The following is a 17,846-nucleotide window of genomic DNA, read 5'->3' as shown; positions in this document are numbered from 1 at the left end:
TACTTTTAGCTGTAATTACAGCCATGAGTCTTTTAGGGCAGGGGTTTCCAAACTTTTCCATACCATGTCCCCCCAAACAGCATTAGTTTCTGGGCGGGGATCCCCTTTTGCAAACCCACAAACGATGCTAAAAATAATGTAAAGACACTTTACTTTTTAAAATGTCTTTTATTAACTATTCAATAATCAAAACATTTGTTTATTGTAAGAATATTGTTAAAATATGTTAACAAAATTAAAATCCCGCTGAATAACATTAAAAAAACTGTTGAGAATAAGAATAGTGTTTTTTTTTTAATCATCCCCCCAACCTTTCTGAGGCCCCCATAGCGGCCCCCCAGGGGGCCACAGCCCCCACTTTGAAATACACTGTTTTAGGGTATGTCTTTACCAGCTTTGTATATCTAGAGACTAAAATTGTTGCCAGTTCTCTGCAAAATAGCTCACATTCAGTCAGAATGGATCGAGAGAGCTTGTGAACAGAATTTTACAGATTTGCCATAGCTGCGTGGCACTTTTATGAAGACTATGTCCCTGGACTTAGCCTTTCTTCTTATAAATTGTTCACACAAAACATCAAAATTAAAACTACACTATGTGGCACAGGGAATCGGAGATCCAAGGCTTACCTCCGGTCCTTGATCTCCCTTCAGTCCCGGTGGTCCTATGCTTCCCTGTTACATCACCACAAAGCAAGAATAAGAGGGATGAGGGAGAAAGAAAAGTTGAAAAGACAAAAAAAAAACTTATTGGTATTTGTGCTTTGTTGTTAAGAAGCATGAGTTCATACGTGACTCATTTGTGACTCAGAAAGCTTTAAAATGTATTGTACACACAAACATTTACAAAACTTAGAAAATCAGAACTTTGAAGAGGAAATTAAACAACTGAGACAGCTCAGAAACATAACTCATAGTGGGACCACTGTCTTATCTCAGAACATATGTCAAAGGAAAGGTTTTCTCTACAGTAAAATTTACTTTTCATAGTGTATAAACTTTAAAGTGCTATAATCTCCTAGTACTGTTATAAAGACCCTGAGAAAGACTACACACAGAGGTTCTTTACGAACATAAGGTCTTTTGAGCCTTATTTTGTTGGCAGTTGATTTTGATGTTCAGAATTTAGTGCAAGAGTGAAGTCCTCAAAAAGTCACCTTTAAGCCTGGTGGTCCTTGAGCTCCTATCTTACCCTGCAGGCACATAAAGAAACAGGAAGGCATCCTTTGTCAAAACAGGCACAAAAAATGGTGAAGTAACTCATTTATCTTCCTGACTGTGGTGAGGTTTAAAATGACTCCATGAGGACTTTCAAGAAGTAAGCCTTCGTGTTACAACAGTTAGTGGCAAGAAGAAAGAGTGAATTCTCTCCCCAAATCAAAAATATTTATTCTTGCTTTATAACTTTAATACCTCCTTAATCAAACAAACAAATGCTTACCATATTGCAGAACATCTTCTGTCAGATTGCATAAAATGTAATATTTTGACCACTGTTAATTGAAATTTATTCAGCCTTCAGTGGAAGGCACATCTATTTACACCCCTGGTAAAGATGAGATAGGGATCCTTGACCATTCCTCTTTGCACACTCTCTCAAGATCATTCAGAGTCTTGCCCCCCCCCCCCCCCCCCCAAAGAAGAAATGCAATGCAAGAAGCATTGATTCTAGAAAAAAAAATCAATCAAACACAAATTTCCTTACTTTTGTGTTAAGTTTATATTTAAATTGTGTAAAAGTACTGTGTGGGAAATAAACACTTTTAATACAATACAATTTCCAAATTTACTTTACAATTAAGTGAATGAGGTGAGATATTAAGTCCTATAACTCCTTCAGTTTGATTGCTTTCTCAATGTCCTTGGTGCTTTCTGTAGAATGCAGAAAATACTTTGATACAGAGGTTTGGCTAAATCAATATCCCATCTCTTAACACTAAAACTTTTATGTTGTTTATGTCTTTGCACATCAGAGCTATTTGCTTCGACAAGAGGTACATCAACAGGATGTAAGGTTGGTGGGATTATTTTTGTGAATATAAGCACAAATAATGTCCTTGTTCTTTATTCCCCCACCACATTTTTTTTTGTTTATTTCACCTATGGACCGCTACCAATTTTCCTGTTCTATAAATATGTTTGGTATGTTCTGTTTCTTTCTTGCTTTTCACCTGCTTTATGGCGCTCCAATTGACCATTTGAACTCCTTGGACTTATTTTGCCCTTTTTCTCACCTGTTTGTTGTGTTTGTCTCTCTGTATGCTTCAACTGTTAAGACCACTGACTGACATAAAGGCATGGTTGTTTTGGTTATGTCTGTATTAGGTTCAACATACCAAGGTCTAACATTTACACATAGAAATTTTGTTTCCTCCGGGTTGGTAAAAAGCCAATTAGTGTTCTTTTTTTCCTGCATGTATATGATTCTGTGCACCCCTTCATTGCTTCCGTCTGCCTCTGTTTTCAAGGTGATGTTTACAGCATAATGCATTTGACACATATGTACTGTAGTTATTTGATCAAGAAGAAGCTGCTGTTGGGTGCTCTTTGTTTTTCTTGCTGTGCACCTCCCTCTTTATAAAAAGCATTCATTACTGGCACTGAGGTCAATTTGTGTTTTATTAAAACATTTTTTTTACTTTTCATGTGTGTCACATTTCATGTTGCGTCTTCTTTTTTCAGCATCCCTTTTATAATTTTCTCTATCACATCCGAAACTCTTGATTCTTAATTTTCCATCAGTTCTGAGCCACATATGACCATATTTGTATTTTAATTTACAATAATCCTCTACCACACACAGTGCTTACATAAACCTACTCCAGTTAAAGTTCAGATTGGGCTCCATCATATTGTTTATTTCAGATTGTGTTCACATAAAAAAACCCTGAAGATAAACGATGAACTGCTACCTAACTATGGATGATGTGAATTCTATGGAGATGCCTTTTGATGCGTGGTCAAAAGCTGCATCAGAGGCTTTTAGAATTTGCTGTCCTGAAGTAGATGCATCTGCAGCTCCTGGATCCAAACAATAACTCCACGGCAGTTTATTCTACGATTCACTTTGTGCTTCTCTGCTGAGCGCAAGGGTGCAATAAAACCCTCCATCTGAACAGCAGGTGATCAATTGTTATTTCGCAATCAAATGTCAATGGTGCCTTTGTTGATGTTACGTAAGAAATGGGAAGTATTATTCACGCTGTGGTGTTGGATGCAGTGCCTGAAAATCAAAAGTGAGTCACGGTACAGCTTTCTTCTGCAAGAAATAACGAGGAAAAATAGTTACCTCGTCTCCCTTTTCACCCTTCTGGGCCCTTTCATCCTTAAAAAACAAGAACAAATACACTACATTAAAATCTAATGTATTTTGGTGTAGTTTAAACAGGGAACATAAGACAATAATATCGTATATGCAAACACACAAATATATATATATATATATATATATACATATATATATATATATATATATATATATATATATATATATATATATATATATATATATATATATATATATATATATATATATATATATATATATAAATGTTATAAACATTTGCTTACAGTTCCAGAGAGCTGTCTTAACCCATGAGCTGTCATCACCTACAAGTAATAAAAGACAGTGTTCTGGAAATGGTCTTCAAAAGTCTGGCAGTTACTGATAATAACCAATAAACAGGCCTTAATAAACTGATTCACAAATCTCTTGATCTAACTCACTGATTCAGAGTTTAGTTTGGAAATTTATATAACATTTATATTTAGACTACTGTTTGTATTTCTTTTTTAAATCATCACCAAGGATAGTCTGACATAGAACAGCTGGGCTGAGCTGTTTCAATTACATGATATGAAAGAAAACTTGCCCAACTGAATCACATTCAGTGAGTATTAAATACGTGTGTGGGCACACTCCACAGTTTTCTACAAATCACCTTCAGTCCACATTCAGAAATGGTCTGGAATTTTTTTGTCTACATCAGTTTGGCAGTCTGAATATAATCTGTCCCTTTACATGATAAAGGACCTCTCTCTCAGCCGATGTGGCTCCCCTCAAGCGGCATGGTTAGAGCTGGACTAAAACTATCCCTCTGTCCCCCCCTTAGTAATTTCAAACAATTGATCAATCATCTGCTGAAATATTCTAAAGAGTGCTCCAAATATCCCTTGCTAATCATATAACAATCTTTCCCCAGGGTTGGGTCGATTGTTCAGTAACTTTACCGCTGCTCTATGTATACAGGTGCGTAGAGTAGCTGATGGCCACCAGCAAGCAAGAGAAGTGAAAAAAATGGACCTTGTGAGCTAGATGTATCATTACAACCCTATTAAAGGATGGCAATGATTACCCTATCACAACACAGCGTAAACACTGGAGACACATTTCAACCCCTTTGAAAGAAAATATAAAATTACTATTCTTAGAGGATGATCAGTCAGTCATTTGCTTTGTAGCAAAATATTAGCATTGATATTAGTTCAAATATGACATAAGGCTGATTTATTTTACAGCTGAAACATTTCCTGAAAATAAATTAGATAACAATGTTGTAATTAATGGATCATTATTGCAAATTATATTCAGTATGTTTGCCTTGCCCAACTCTGCACAATTTTAATGACTTCAGACTTTTATATGCAAGACAATATCGATGCAAGCCTTCAGGTTTACCCATATCTAGAGTATGTGGGGGACATTTTGAAGTTTTCATAATACTTAAATTTAGTAAAAAAGTAGCTTTTGTCTGTTTTAAGAAACGTTATATTCCACCTGTACAGTTCCGATGTTTCTGTTTAAAGTGTGCCTTTTAGCCCTATCTGATTATTTCTCTGATTAAAAGCTCTGTGAACTTGACATGAATGGCTATTTCTTTCGCAACAGTGGTCCAAGTGAGCAGGGTACTGATTCCCAGTGGCATAATCAGTCAGTCATTACCTGCGTTTAAAAAACAAAGAGGCCAATTTGTCCTCAGATATGAAACAAAGCCTGATTGCTATTAGCATCTGACAAAATTTCTTCAAAAAGCTTTTTTGCAAGAGCACAGCCACGCTACAAAGGACCATCTCCTTCAACATAAATTGGCATAACAGATTTGGCTTCACAGATTATAAAACACCAGTGTTCAGCAGTGAGGCAATAAAAACAGGACTGTTTTCTGCGTTAAAGGCCATTGCTTGATGTGATGGCCATGCATGCGTGTGAGTCGACTTCCCCTCCTTGTCACTAATAAACAGAGGCACGAGAAGTTTTATGAAGGGAGGGTAATGATGTGAACCCTCGCTTCTGCTGTGTAAGGGAAATCAATGCGTAACTGCCAAAATTATCTGCTGTGGGAAGGAGTGGAGCACAGACAGAGGCCAGAATATTCAAAGAGACTCATTTATCAAGTTACTAATGCCACCCCCTCCATTGTATACAGTATCTATAGAGGCAAACACCTCACAACAATGTTCAAATGCTCTACCATTTATGGTAATGCAAAAACTACTAACTAAACCTCTACTGGTTTCAAAATCTTTTCAAACCACATTCAATAGTATCCTTGCTTATTAAAGGAGTTGCCTTTTCTTTGGTAAGATTGAAACCAGTGAAACCAAAAGAGAGAGAGCGATATTTCTTCAATCCATAATTAACATGTCTAATTTCCATATGAATTGCTCGTTAACAAGTGGTGAAAATGAGAATATAAATGAGATCGATCAAACTTTGTTTCCAAGCTCTTGTCAAATGCCTTCAGTAGGTTCAATAGATGGCTATTCTTTAGAACAAATGCTATTAGTAGAGTCATTGAAATGTCAATGACAATCAAAGGCTTTAAGAACATGTTTTTATTTGCCAATTTAAATAGTTTTTGATGTGTTTTTGTGAAATTGCACATTTTATTCAATTCTTCACAGAAAAACGTTTTACTTTTAAATATTTAAGAAAATAGTTCTACCATCTAGCCACATTGTGTCTCCAATTAGCACTCACCAGATATTCACCCTGACATAAAATTCTTCCCAAAATTGGTACCTACATATTATCTGAAACCTTAGGCCAAAAATGTAATTTTCTATCATTGATAATTATTAACATAAAAAAAAGGCCATGGTCTGTGATCCTAATTTTTTCGCACTTGGTACTTAGGCTTTTTGAGTACCAAGAGAAATTAAATCATAATGTTTGGAGCAAGTTATGTTTTTTTCTGTAACAATGCTTTAATCAGTAAAGATTAGTCACATAGAGTTTGTTGAAAATGAGCAAATATAATTACATAAAGCAACAAACAAGTTTTTTCTCACTTAATTTACACAAAAAGCTCATCTGCCATTTGAAGCCATTATGTACTCTCTTCTGCTGTTCATACACCGCACAATGGAAATGTAAACATAACTTAAGATAGAATAAGCCTGCAAGCTCTTCTAGGGGGAGGATATGGCTTCCACAATGACATGGTAGCATGTGTGACAGCACAGGTAAACACTGTTCTGCCTGTTTATTCCTTCTGCTCTGGCTCCAAACAGTATGAGCTGAACATTTACTGATGCAGATATGTTTTGGTCTGTGCTGATGCTGGTATAAATTCAAGGTAATGCATCACTCTTACAATAAAGCATAAAAAATCCCAAAAAACATTGTGTGATATGAAATTTGATCACAATATTGTACTTACAGGAGCAGGAGGACCAGGAGGGCCAACATCACCCTGATGATAACAAGAGGAACATATTGCCTTTAAATATCTATAACCATTACAAAGAATCCAATGAGCAAGAATAAAAGGGTGTAATTCTGCATTGTTGATCTTTTAAACAAGACATGACATTTCCTTTATACCCCTTCCATTTTTAACTATTTACCCTGGTATGCTGGAGTACATGTGCATTTTCTAGGCACTTGTAAGAAAGGTTACAATTCTGCCTTATGTGATCCTTTGCAATGGATTTATGGGGAGCTCCAGGGAACCTTAAATAGATCTTAATTGTGACACTTGCTAGAGGGAGCCTCTATTCTCTAATTCATGATTTACATCGTAGATTTCTTCCCCTCCAATAAAACCAGAAAACATCTTTGTACTCTGTGCAGTATTGAACAATTAACAAGCATGCGGGGAGCACATGCTGTGGCTTGCCAAGAATACAAACTTCTGTTAAATACATAATTTTGATCACAAATGGGGGCATTTGAAGCCTGTCAGTGTGAAGATATAAGTCATGCTGATATTCTGAGACAGTATGTAAAACCAGAAATTGTAAGGGTTGTTCAGTAAACCATTGGAGCATCATGCTTCACCCTCACCTCAATAAAATACGTAGAAATTTGTGGTTGTAATGTGACAAAATGTGAAAAAAGTTCAAGGAGCATGAATTCTTCTGCAAGGCATTGTTAGCATTATTTGTCTTTCAGAGTATAGCCGCTTTGATTAGTTATTTATTTGAGAGATATTGCTGTCAGGAGATAACATTGTAGCTTTTCCTAACATGCATTGAGGTTGTGGTAAGGAGTTAAGATCAACAAGGCGCAATTTGCTCAGGGCAGAGGTTAGATAGCAATGATTTCCAATAAATGTTTCTTACAACTTTTAAACTATGAAGAAAATGTTTGCCGTCTCGGAGCGAGAGATGTACAGCTAGAAAAAATCCTGCAAGGTATTCATCTTCCTTGCTTCTGCAAGCCTGTGCATCCATTCTCTGTGGAGTCAGTAAACCATTGATTTAATTTTAGGCATGGCTTCAGGAGAGTCAGTGTCATTATCTCTTTGACTGAAACTGAAATGTTACTGTATGCTAGACTTACATGCTTGGAAGGTAAATTATTTAAAAGAGAAGAGACCAAAAGAACCAAGTTTCTCTTTCATTCAATGAGTGCCTGATTACATGAGGAATCTTTTTTTTTCCTTTGCACCACCAGCATAACTATTCACAACTTGCTTCTGTGAAATCTGTGAAATATGCATTACCTCTTCAATGCCACAAGATATAGTGGTAGTAGGTGATATGTTGAAGTTACATGCTGGCAAATCAACAGCAATGACAAAAGAGAGCCAATTAGTAGCTTAAGATCCAACAAGACCGAGAAAAGTTTGCTTTTGAGGGTGGAAGAAGATGGTGCTGAAGCTGCACAAAATCAGCAGATGAAGCCAAATGGTTATGATTGGAGTTCATGACATCACAACTTTTCTTTGCCCGTTTAGTGGTTCAGGCAACTTTCATTTTTTGCAAGAGGTACAACCAAGCAATTGATTGTTGACAGGAATCAGATAATTTTATGCTTAAACAGCACCACACAGGTAACTCGTGGCTCAGTAACTTGAAATCCAATATTTATTTGATCAGCAAAGGTACCTTACATACAGTAGGTCTTAATAGGTCACAATGGATGTTGTTACTGAGTGAATAAGACTCAACTGGCTATTTTCAATATCAAGAAGAACAGAAGTTGTAGGACGTATCTAGCAAGGAACCTTTATTGGTCTGTCTGTATGCTTTCATTTGAGTACAAAATTACAACTTTATTAATTAATTAAATACCTAATTAATTAATTAAATAACACTTCAGTAAATGTAATTAACAATTAATTAAATAACATTTCAGTAAAACATACTGGGATTTTCACTAATCTTCAAAATCTTTTATTGACGTTTTATGTGGAACATTATTTTACTCAATACACAAATTGAACGAGGCTACTATGTAGGTTGTGGTTGTGATTTTTAGCAAAGCAGAGACATGATATGCAGACAAACTCTTAAATATTTTTATTGGTTGCTTACTTTTTTAACACAAAAGAAAAAAAAACCCATAAAATTTCAATACTGGCACATAATTCAGTTTTCTCAAGCCTACAAATTTGACCTACTAACTTTGGTGACCATACAGGAACTTTTCCTATAGACGGACTACTCTTTAAAACAATGTTTTAAATTATTACAGAGGATGGAAGGACAAAAAGGGTCAGTAGTTCAGCTTCAAGCAAACCTGTGCCCAAACGTCTTAGTGTTTCAGGCATGGCTGTTATTGGAACAAGTGAAAAGAATTTGACTAAAAAATATGGGTTTAAAATAAATTCGCTTCTTAGAGGAGTCTTTTTAGTTGTAGTCAAATACCTTCTGCATTAAAGGTAGACTAATGAGTCTTTTTGAATTTCCTTTATTATACAACTATAAAATATAAAAAAAGCTTGAACTTCAGAAAGGTGGTTTCTGCAAAAAGCTTTAAGAAATCTATTTCTTGATTGTTAAATATAGTGCTTTGGAGAAGTATTTATATTCTTGGAACTTTTTTAAATGTTGACATATTACAACCAGAAACGTCAATGTATTTTATTAGGTTTTTATCTGATAGGCCAACACGCTCAGGCAGATTGCATGATGGACATTTCTGAACAACATTTTTCAACAAAGTCCTACCACAATATTACAATTGGATGTATGTCTGAAGTTTGATAGGGGCATTTTAACACCCAAATACACTTTAATGCAAACTTTTCCATACTCTTGATGTTTAGGGTTGTTGTCTGCCTAGAATGTGAACTTCCACCCAATTCTCCAGTTCTTAGCTGCCTCTAGCAGGTTTTCTTCCAAAGCTGCCCTGTAGTTAGCTTCATCAATCTTCCTTTGAATTCTGACCAGCTTTCCTTTCCCTGCTGAGGAAAAGCAACCCCACAGAATGATGGTGCCACTACCACAGTGAGGGTGGTGTGGGGTAGTGTTCTGCCCCACACTGTGTTTTCATACAATAATTTACACAAGAGGGGTTTATATGTTTACTCTTTATGTGACTACTGAAGGAAGCAGGATTGGACTTTTATTTATGGGGTATTAGAGTAAAGAGCGCCAAATTCAAATGTGAACTCTTCACATTTTCATTAGTAAAAAAAACATGAGAAACATGTATAATTTTTCTTGCACTTTACAATGTCTTCACTAAGGCTTTACTTTCTCTTGGTATATTACATAAAATCCCCAAAAAGTAAATTGGTGAATTGAAGTTTGGGGTTCAAAAGTGACAATATTCAGTAAAATTCAAAAGGTATAATTAGTAAGATTCAGGTTTCAAGTTCAAGTCTTCTTTAAAAAAATTCAAAAATATTTTTCAAATAATAAATTAAGAACAAATCGGTAAAAAAAATAAGGTCAAAGCATGAAACCTAGATTCAATTTTTCAATACGGCTGGTAGTTTCCACCGCAAAATACAATGTGTACACAGTTAAACAAGGACAAAATGAGACACCCATCCACACACCCCAGAAATTACACACAATCTGTCTGCAGTAAGCAAATGAGTTGAATTATGCTTAATAGAGCAAAGGATACAAACAAATAATAATCACCTGCAGATTAATTTTTTGCTGCAATATGATTTCAAAGATTTTTGAAGGATATTTTAAGTCCGAGAAGACAACTAACACAATGACTCTGAATCAAGGTGTCAGTAAATCTGCTTGAACTTGCTTCTGCCCTTTCAGCACACAAACACACTGAGTTACAGGGAGTATCAACAGAGGGACTCATCCTGCCTGACATTTGACATTGATGTGACTTACTTTTTGTCCTTTTTCACCGCCGGTCCCCTCGGCACCTGGCTGACCCTGTGGGAGGAGGCCTTGGTTAATGACTCTGTAACACGGCGGCGTTGTAAATGTCACAGCAGGAAAATACATACGGGATCTCCTCTCTCTCCCTTTTCCCCGGAGACACCAGACTCCCCCTTCTCCCCCTGCATGTGAACAGAGCACACCATTGACAGTGACTGACAGCAAAAGCGGGGTGGAAAGACAGACAGATTCGAGAGTGAAGCTAAGGCATGGACAGTTGCTATGAATAAGTAATCAGAAAAACATACAGTCATGTGCCATCTCAAAATCCCACCAAGGTGGAGTAAAAAAGAAACCAATTTTACATTTTTGGCTTCATGAGGCTGTGGTATTACATGAGTCTTGAAAGATAATGAGGATTTTTAAGCTCCTGTTGCACTGCAGTATGTTTCTAAATAAAAATAATTTCTTTGTCTGCCAACAGATGGCACTTTAACACAGCTGGTGAGAAATTCTTAGACCATTTTCACTGGAGTTCCTCTTCTCAGTCATGTTGAGAAAACTCAGAGTAAACCTTAAAGTAAGACAAATGGATTTGAACCATGATGAAGGTGATAATGAACACTTATAAGACATAAATCTTTATTCTGAACAACATAAACCAAGGAGAATATCTACATTTCACCTCACAGAATTGGATTTCTTCTTAAGACCTTTTGTCATGCAAAGTCACAAACCACAAATGATTTTTTTAATACACTTTGTATCTCAGCTATGAGGAAAAATGGAAAATAATTAACCAAATACACACAAATACAGACAAACACATTTTTTTTGGGCTGCATGGTGGTGCAGTTGGTAGCACTGTTGCCTTACAGCAAGAAGGTCCTGGGTTCAATTCCCAGCCTGGGGTCTTTCTGCATGGAGTTTGCATGTTCTCCCCGTGCATGCGTGGGTTCTCACCAGGTACTCTGGCTTCCTACCACAGTCCAAAGACATGCCTGTTAGGTTAATTGGTCACTCTAAATTGCCCTTGGGTGTATGAATGAGTGTGTGCATGGTTGTCTGTGTGTGGCCCTTCGATGGACTGGCGACCTGTCCAGGGTGTACCCTGCCTCTTGCCCATAGACTGCTGGAGATAGGCACCAGCTCCCCCGTGACCCACTATGGAATAAGTGGTAGAAAATGACTGAATGATGACTGACACAGTTTTACAACATCACAGTAATTACACTAAAATTGTGAAGAAAAATTCACATCCATAGTGTAATTACTATGATGTTATAAAACAGTATTATCTTAATAAAATTGATGGGTGGTACTCCTTTCGCTTAGACACCATGACATTTCATGTATTCCAGATTTATTTACATATACTCCACCACTGTGCAGCAACAAGTGGTGGAGGGGAATAAACCTACTACTTTGGTCACTCTTACATCTAAAGCAATTGCTTTCTTAAGATGCCAAAGAAAGCAAGTGCTTAACCGTATGACATAAATCTTTGTTGTTTTAAAAGCCATAACCTGTCAAAACCATCTTGATACCAGTAACCAACAGCAGGCTGATCATCAAACATTGCTGCATGTGGAAATATTTACAGGGATGGTTTCAGAGACTGTGAGGACATTATGGAGCATATGTTTACAGATCTGAGAGAGGAAAAAAATAAGGTGCATTTGATCACTGCTTTTCAGCTCCTACACTCCTAATAGATGATACTGTTGAATTTTGAGTTTCCCTTCCTCCATTCCTTTGATTTCTTACAATGGCAACCACAGTAATACTGCACCACTCATTTAATGAGATATAGTCACTGTTTCCTCATCCAAATTAGAGGCTGTTATTAAATCAGTGGACTGCTGGCATATATGAACAGATGGACTGTCTTATTAATATTTCAGGTGAGGAGGAGGGACTAGCAGAAAAGCTGTCTTTAAGATTTAATTGAATTCTGAGGAGCTTCAGTAATCACATGGATTTCAAATTCAAAATACAACATTGTTGTATGTAGTTGATGTAGTGATTGAGAATACGAATGACAAATTTATAAATAATATTGTTACTTAGTTTTCTTTGAAAATATACTGGCTAAACGCTGGTTTAGCTTTGTCTCTCTCAAAGCTACTAATGGAGGTATGGCTGCCATTTACTCTGTGTAAGAAGTTTTTCTTTATCATAGAAACAGAACTCTTGAAACAGAGATTTGTCTGCATTTTGCCTTCTCAGACTTCCAAGTTGTTTGCCGTCTGAGTGCCTAAAAGAGCTGACAGTCAGAATTGCTTTGCTCTTAATTTTTGCATCTTTTTAAATGTTTTGATAATTTGGAAAAGGAAATCTGCAGTTTTAAACTAAGACATTTTATCCACAAATTGCTGAACCATTTAGTTTTGTATTTTCTTTCTAAAACAAAGGGTCTACATCTTTCTATGATTACACAAGCAAACTAGATGATGTCTCAAATGGGAGCAAAAACGGTGATGAGTGGTTGTACACAATGAATGACAAGACTGATGTTGATCTGTCTAGTAGAAGTGGTGAGTATTTATATACAATGAAAAGATGGTTGATTATGTGTCAACTATATGGTCAAAGTGGACAGAAACGCAGGGTCTCATGTGTAATGTTTAAAACCCATTAGGATAGTCTGCTAATCTTCTGTGTTATGTGCTTTTATTAACTAATCATTTTACTGATATGTTCTACTGCTAAACAATTAATCTGCAAGATGCTGGTCAAGGTTAATTGCATTTTTAGCCCCTTTGAGTCTTTTGTTGTCTCATAAAGGAGCATTTTATGCCAAATTCAAAACAATTATGTATCTTTTAGAGAAAATTATCTTTAAATTATGCTCACATTCTTCACCTTCACATTGCATTCCATCCATTTTTAAAATCACGGTTGTGTATAAATGTTGTCATGTCGTTTTTTCTTGAACAGTTTTGCCCATGCTACACTGTACACTAAAAGTGATTTGCCACTGTGGAGGCAGTTTGCACTGAGTTATGGCTGACACTCAACGTGAATCACATCTAATAGAAAGTTGGAATTACCCGGGATGTCACCTGTTGTGAAAAACTTGAGCCCTGCATTCTGTCACAGCCTCAAACCACCATACTTCTCTCGTTATCTCAGTTAGATCTACACAGAACATCATTCACAGCCAATTTACAAGCCAAAGACCATGTAACAAGTGAATAAACCTTTCAAATTAGATTAACTGGAGCACGGTCAGTGTTTATGTAGATTACTGCTGTATTTACACAAAGAAAAAGCCCAGGGAACAGTTCCACCTGTGGCTGACTGTGGGTGATGTGTTTACTTTGAGCCACCCAGAGTCATCAAACTGCAATTAAGACTGTCGGCATCACTCTCTCTGTCAATATCTGCAGTGTTCTGTCAGTGCCCATTGGTGGGGGGGCACAGTTATGTAGATGTAATTCACAAAGTTTCTGCCTCTCCCAGCACAGCAGAAATCTCCTTCTGTCTTTTATTTTTAACATTCACATTCTGCTGAGAGAGTGAAAGGGGTCTCAGTTCACACAGACACTACACCAGCAGCAGCATGGCCTCACTTCAATCTATCCTGATTGAAAAGTGTAAAAGAAATGGCACTGAGGACTGCTGTTTAATTATTACTGCCCATCAAGACTGTTTCCTCTTCAAAGTGTTTAGTTCATCTTCTGTCACTTATCTTCTTTGCCTTTGTACATGCCAAATGCGCATTCACATGTATCCTGCAAGAATTAAAGCAGGGTACAGAGCTTGTTGCTCAAGACTGTAGATCTCCACTAACACAGGTAACAGGTATTAAAGCAATTGCTTAAACCGTGTTTTTAATCAGAAAATTGAATTTGATCTAATCTCACCTGGGGAGTTTTAGTCTCCTACAGACATTGTCACCAGCAGCTGGTATTCAACCTTCACACTGAATTCATTTGAAGTAATTGAGTTAAACCAACTCAACTTGAATAGTTTTTCTACACCCTTGTGGATCTTTATCAAACTAACAGAATTACAATTTGTTAGTGCAACAAGGAATTAGCGTTACACAGCCTTCTGTGTACTGTGTTTAAACTTCTCTGTCATTTAAAGAAAGGACCTAAAGCTTCTGTCACACTGTTTCTTATCTTGCTGTTTTAGATGGGACTAAATGTAAAAAGAATAGTATGCAATTTGTGAAACATCAAGTCCTGTTACTTCTATAAGTGACAGCGTATAGCGATGAAGGGTGTAAAATGTACTCTGACTGTACAGTAATGGCATAAAGGCTGAACAATTAGCTTTGCTTTGATGCACCAATCTTGTTTTTGTTTAATTTTCCATACTTAATGAATGGCTGACCATCTTGGACAGAAAGTTCAATTTGCTATACTCAGTCTACAAGCAGCCCCAAGTAGGTAAATAATTATTAGCTGAAATAATTAGAAAAGGTCAGACTGTGCTATGGATGCACCACTCCAAATATTTGGTATGCTGAAGTGAGTGAATATTCATCAGTGCAGGGAAAGGTTTTGCATAGTGTAAGGTGAGATTAAGTAATGTTATTATAATGCCATTGATGTCTTTGGAGTGATAGGAAATTTTCCTACCCATGAATTCTCTAGTCTACTCACATTATACTGTAAGGAAATGCCACTTTATGATTCCAGTAACAGAGATCTAGCAGTAGGAGGTCATTTAGAGTTACTGTGGTTTGATCACTGGCAAAAATATATCATATTTCAGAACCATAATAAAGGGAAATAGAAAATTAGCAGTGTAACCTGGGGTCTTTCTCTATGGAGTTTGAATTCTCTCGCCATGCATGCGTGGAATCGCTCTGGTTACTCAAGTTTCCTTCCACAATCCAAAAACATGACTGATAGGTTAACTGGTTACTTAAAATTTTTGTTAGGTATGAGTATGTGTGTGCATGGGTGTCTATCCTGTGTGTGTATGTGTTGCCCTGTGATGGACAGGCGATCTGTCCAGGGTGCCCTCCACTTCTCGCCCAGTGACTGCTTATAGGCACCAGATCCCCCTTGACCCTGCAAGGTTAAGTGGGTATAGACAATAGATGGTTGAATAGAAAATATATCCAATAAAATTTACTTACACATTGGATTTAAGCATTTAAATGACTATTTATCTCAATCATTCATGAAAATACTTAAATACAAAGCAACAAATATTGATATGCATTTGTTGAAGTTCATGGGGTGCAAAATGGTTTATATTATGTGTCCTGGATATGTCTTGGAAAAGGACAAAATGATCCAAAGCCATGGAGGTCATCTAAAAGTGACAATTGTAAAAATTATCTCAAAACCAACACACAGTTCTATCACTACTGCAAGGTCAAGTTTCTTGACTTATTTCTATAAAAAGATAAAATCTCCTAGCAGTAACACACAATGATAAGCTAACAAGAAAAAATATTTGTTTGGTGTGTTCTGTAATTAAAGTATTCTATAATAGCCCTAGCACAGCCATCTTACTGTTCCTAAAATAAAGAAAGATTCTGACATTTGTTTAAAAAAGACAATCTTTTTTTTCAAGGTTGGACAGCTTACATGTTCCCTTCCTCTAGGCAGACGGACCAGTGAAAGCCATGCAGAATACAGCAGTCAGTGATGAATCTACACACCCAAAGAGTGGGTCTAATCAAGAGGTTGTCCACTACACAAAGGGTGTCACTCTTATCGTGATCACAAGTATCGGCCACTGGAGGCCTGGTAGGCAGCCGGTGGTTCTTGGTGGTATGGTGAAAGTAGAAGATTGCACGAAAATCTGTAAGAAGCCTGACAGAGGTCCATATCTGAGGGTGTTTGTGTTTACTATTTTTAAATCTTACAATCCATATCTCATGTACTGCTGGTGAGATAAAACACCCCTGGGCTTCATGAAAATGATTTCAGACCCTTTTTTGCAAAAGTACGGTATGTAATGGCCATCTGTCAATTTAGAGTGTGAGCACTGAGTCAGGCTGTGCTGTACTGCGGGAGGTACAGGCTGGGAGCAACTATTTAACTTGCAGCAGATACGCTTTGACTCACTGAGTGGTGCCATTTCTGATGAGGGAGATCTGTTCCCAGCTATTAACCCAAAAAGGTGTCAGTCATGGACAAAGGAGATGCTTCTGCTGCTCTTTTACATACACATGGTTTGTCTGGGTTGGCTTAGAATAAAACTAAATATTTGCGAATTGTATAATTAAAAACAAATCTTTTTTTTTGCTAACTGTATGACAGTAAATGAGACTAGGTAGGTTAGTCTCATCTAATTTCACTGTATTTGCTAAATGCCAGAATAATGACTGGGATTTTCTTTGATACATTTTTATTATTTTCTCAAAATGTTTACATTTACATATTCTAGGATAACTATGCTTTTAAAAAGGTTGTGATTTATTTTATTTTTATCTAACCAGGTAGGTCAGTTGAGAACTAATTCTCATTTACAATGACAACCTGGTCAATTGGCAGCATGCAAGGCAGCTACAAATTAAATGCCAACTGGTGATGTCACTGGCTTTGTAGGCTTCATTTTTATATTAAATGTAGGCACACCTTTGGACTACATGAAGATATTAGAAAGATAATTGTGGCCCTCTGGTTGATCCTGGGAACATAATGGTAACATTCAGCCATTATAACATTCAGGAAGGAACGTTATGTCCAAAAGATGCACATTTGTTTCTTGAGAAATGTGCACCATATCAACCCCAGAGAAAAGACAGAAGGCCTTGTGAAGATGCTGGCTGAAGCTGCTAAGAGAGTGTCATTATCCCCAGTGAAAGCAGTCCTGTACTGACAAGAGATGACAGGCCATTCAGCAGGGAAGAAGCCATTATTGTAAAAGCAACATTAAAACGAGAAAATAGACTTCAGTTTTTATAGGCATATTCTGTGTTTTGATGAAACCAAAATTGAAGTGCTTGGCCATAATGATCATCTTTGAATTTGGAGGAAAGGGGGGAAGCTTATAAGCCTCAGAAGACCATCTGGACTGTGCAGTATAGGAGCAACAGCATCATGACGTGTGAGTGCACTAGTGCACTTCACAAAATAGATGGCACCATAAGGAAGGAACACTTTGTGAAAATGGGTCTTCCAAATGGACAATGGACCTAAGCATACAAGCAAATTAGTTACAAAGTGGCATAAAGATGACAGAGTCAATGTTTTGGTGTGGCTATCACAAAGGGATCTCAGTCCTATAGAAAATGTATTGGAGGAGCAGGATGCCAAATGTGAATAAACAAATGTAGGCTGCCTACGAACCTGATTCAGTTACAGAAGTCCCGTCAGAAGGAATGGACCAGATTTCCAGCAAACT

At 36.9% G+C, this 17,846-nt stretch overlaps 1 protein-coding gene across 3 annotated transcripts in view; it reads right to left on the bottom strand.

Moving 5' to 3' along the window:
- Positions 1 to 17,846, bottom strand: part of LOC124858692 (collagen alpha-1(XIX) chain-like) — a 176,496-nt gene that overhangs the window by 69,228 nt on the left and 89,422 nt on the right. For all 3 annotated transcript variants that reach the window (XM_047350828.1, XM_047350829.1, XM_047350830.1), the window contains 7 exons: positions 10,655 to 10,708; positions 10,536 to 10,580; positions 6,662 to 6,694; positions 3,570 to 3,608; positions 3,289 to 3,324; positions 1,157 to 1,192; positions 630 to 674 (listed from right to left, as the gene is read on the bottom strand). In XM_047350828.1, the coding sequence (XP_047206784.1) occupies positions 630 to 674; positions 1,157 to 1,192; positions 3,289 to 3,324; positions 3,570 to 3,608; positions 6,662 to 6,694; positions 10,536 to 10,580; positions 10,655 to 10,708 (288 nt within the window). The remainder of the gene's footprint in view (positions 1 to 629; positions 675 to 1,156; positions 1,193 to 3,288; positions 3,325 to 3,569; positions 3,609 to 6,661; positions 6,695 to 10,535; positions 10,581 to 10,654; positions 10,709 to 17,846) is intronic.

The sequence above is a fragment of the Girardinichthys multiradiatus genome, chromosome 22 (genome assembly GCF_021462225.1).
Source record: "Girardinichthys multiradiatus isolate DD_20200921_A chromosome 22, DD_fGirMul_XY1, whole genome shotgun sequence".
Classification (NCBI taxonomy): domain Eukaryota; kingdom Metazoa; phylum Chordata; class Actinopteri; order Cyprinodontiformes; family Goodeidae; genus Girardinichthys; species Girardinichthys multiradiatus.
This window is presented reverse-complemented; position numbering and strand designations above follow the sequence as displayed.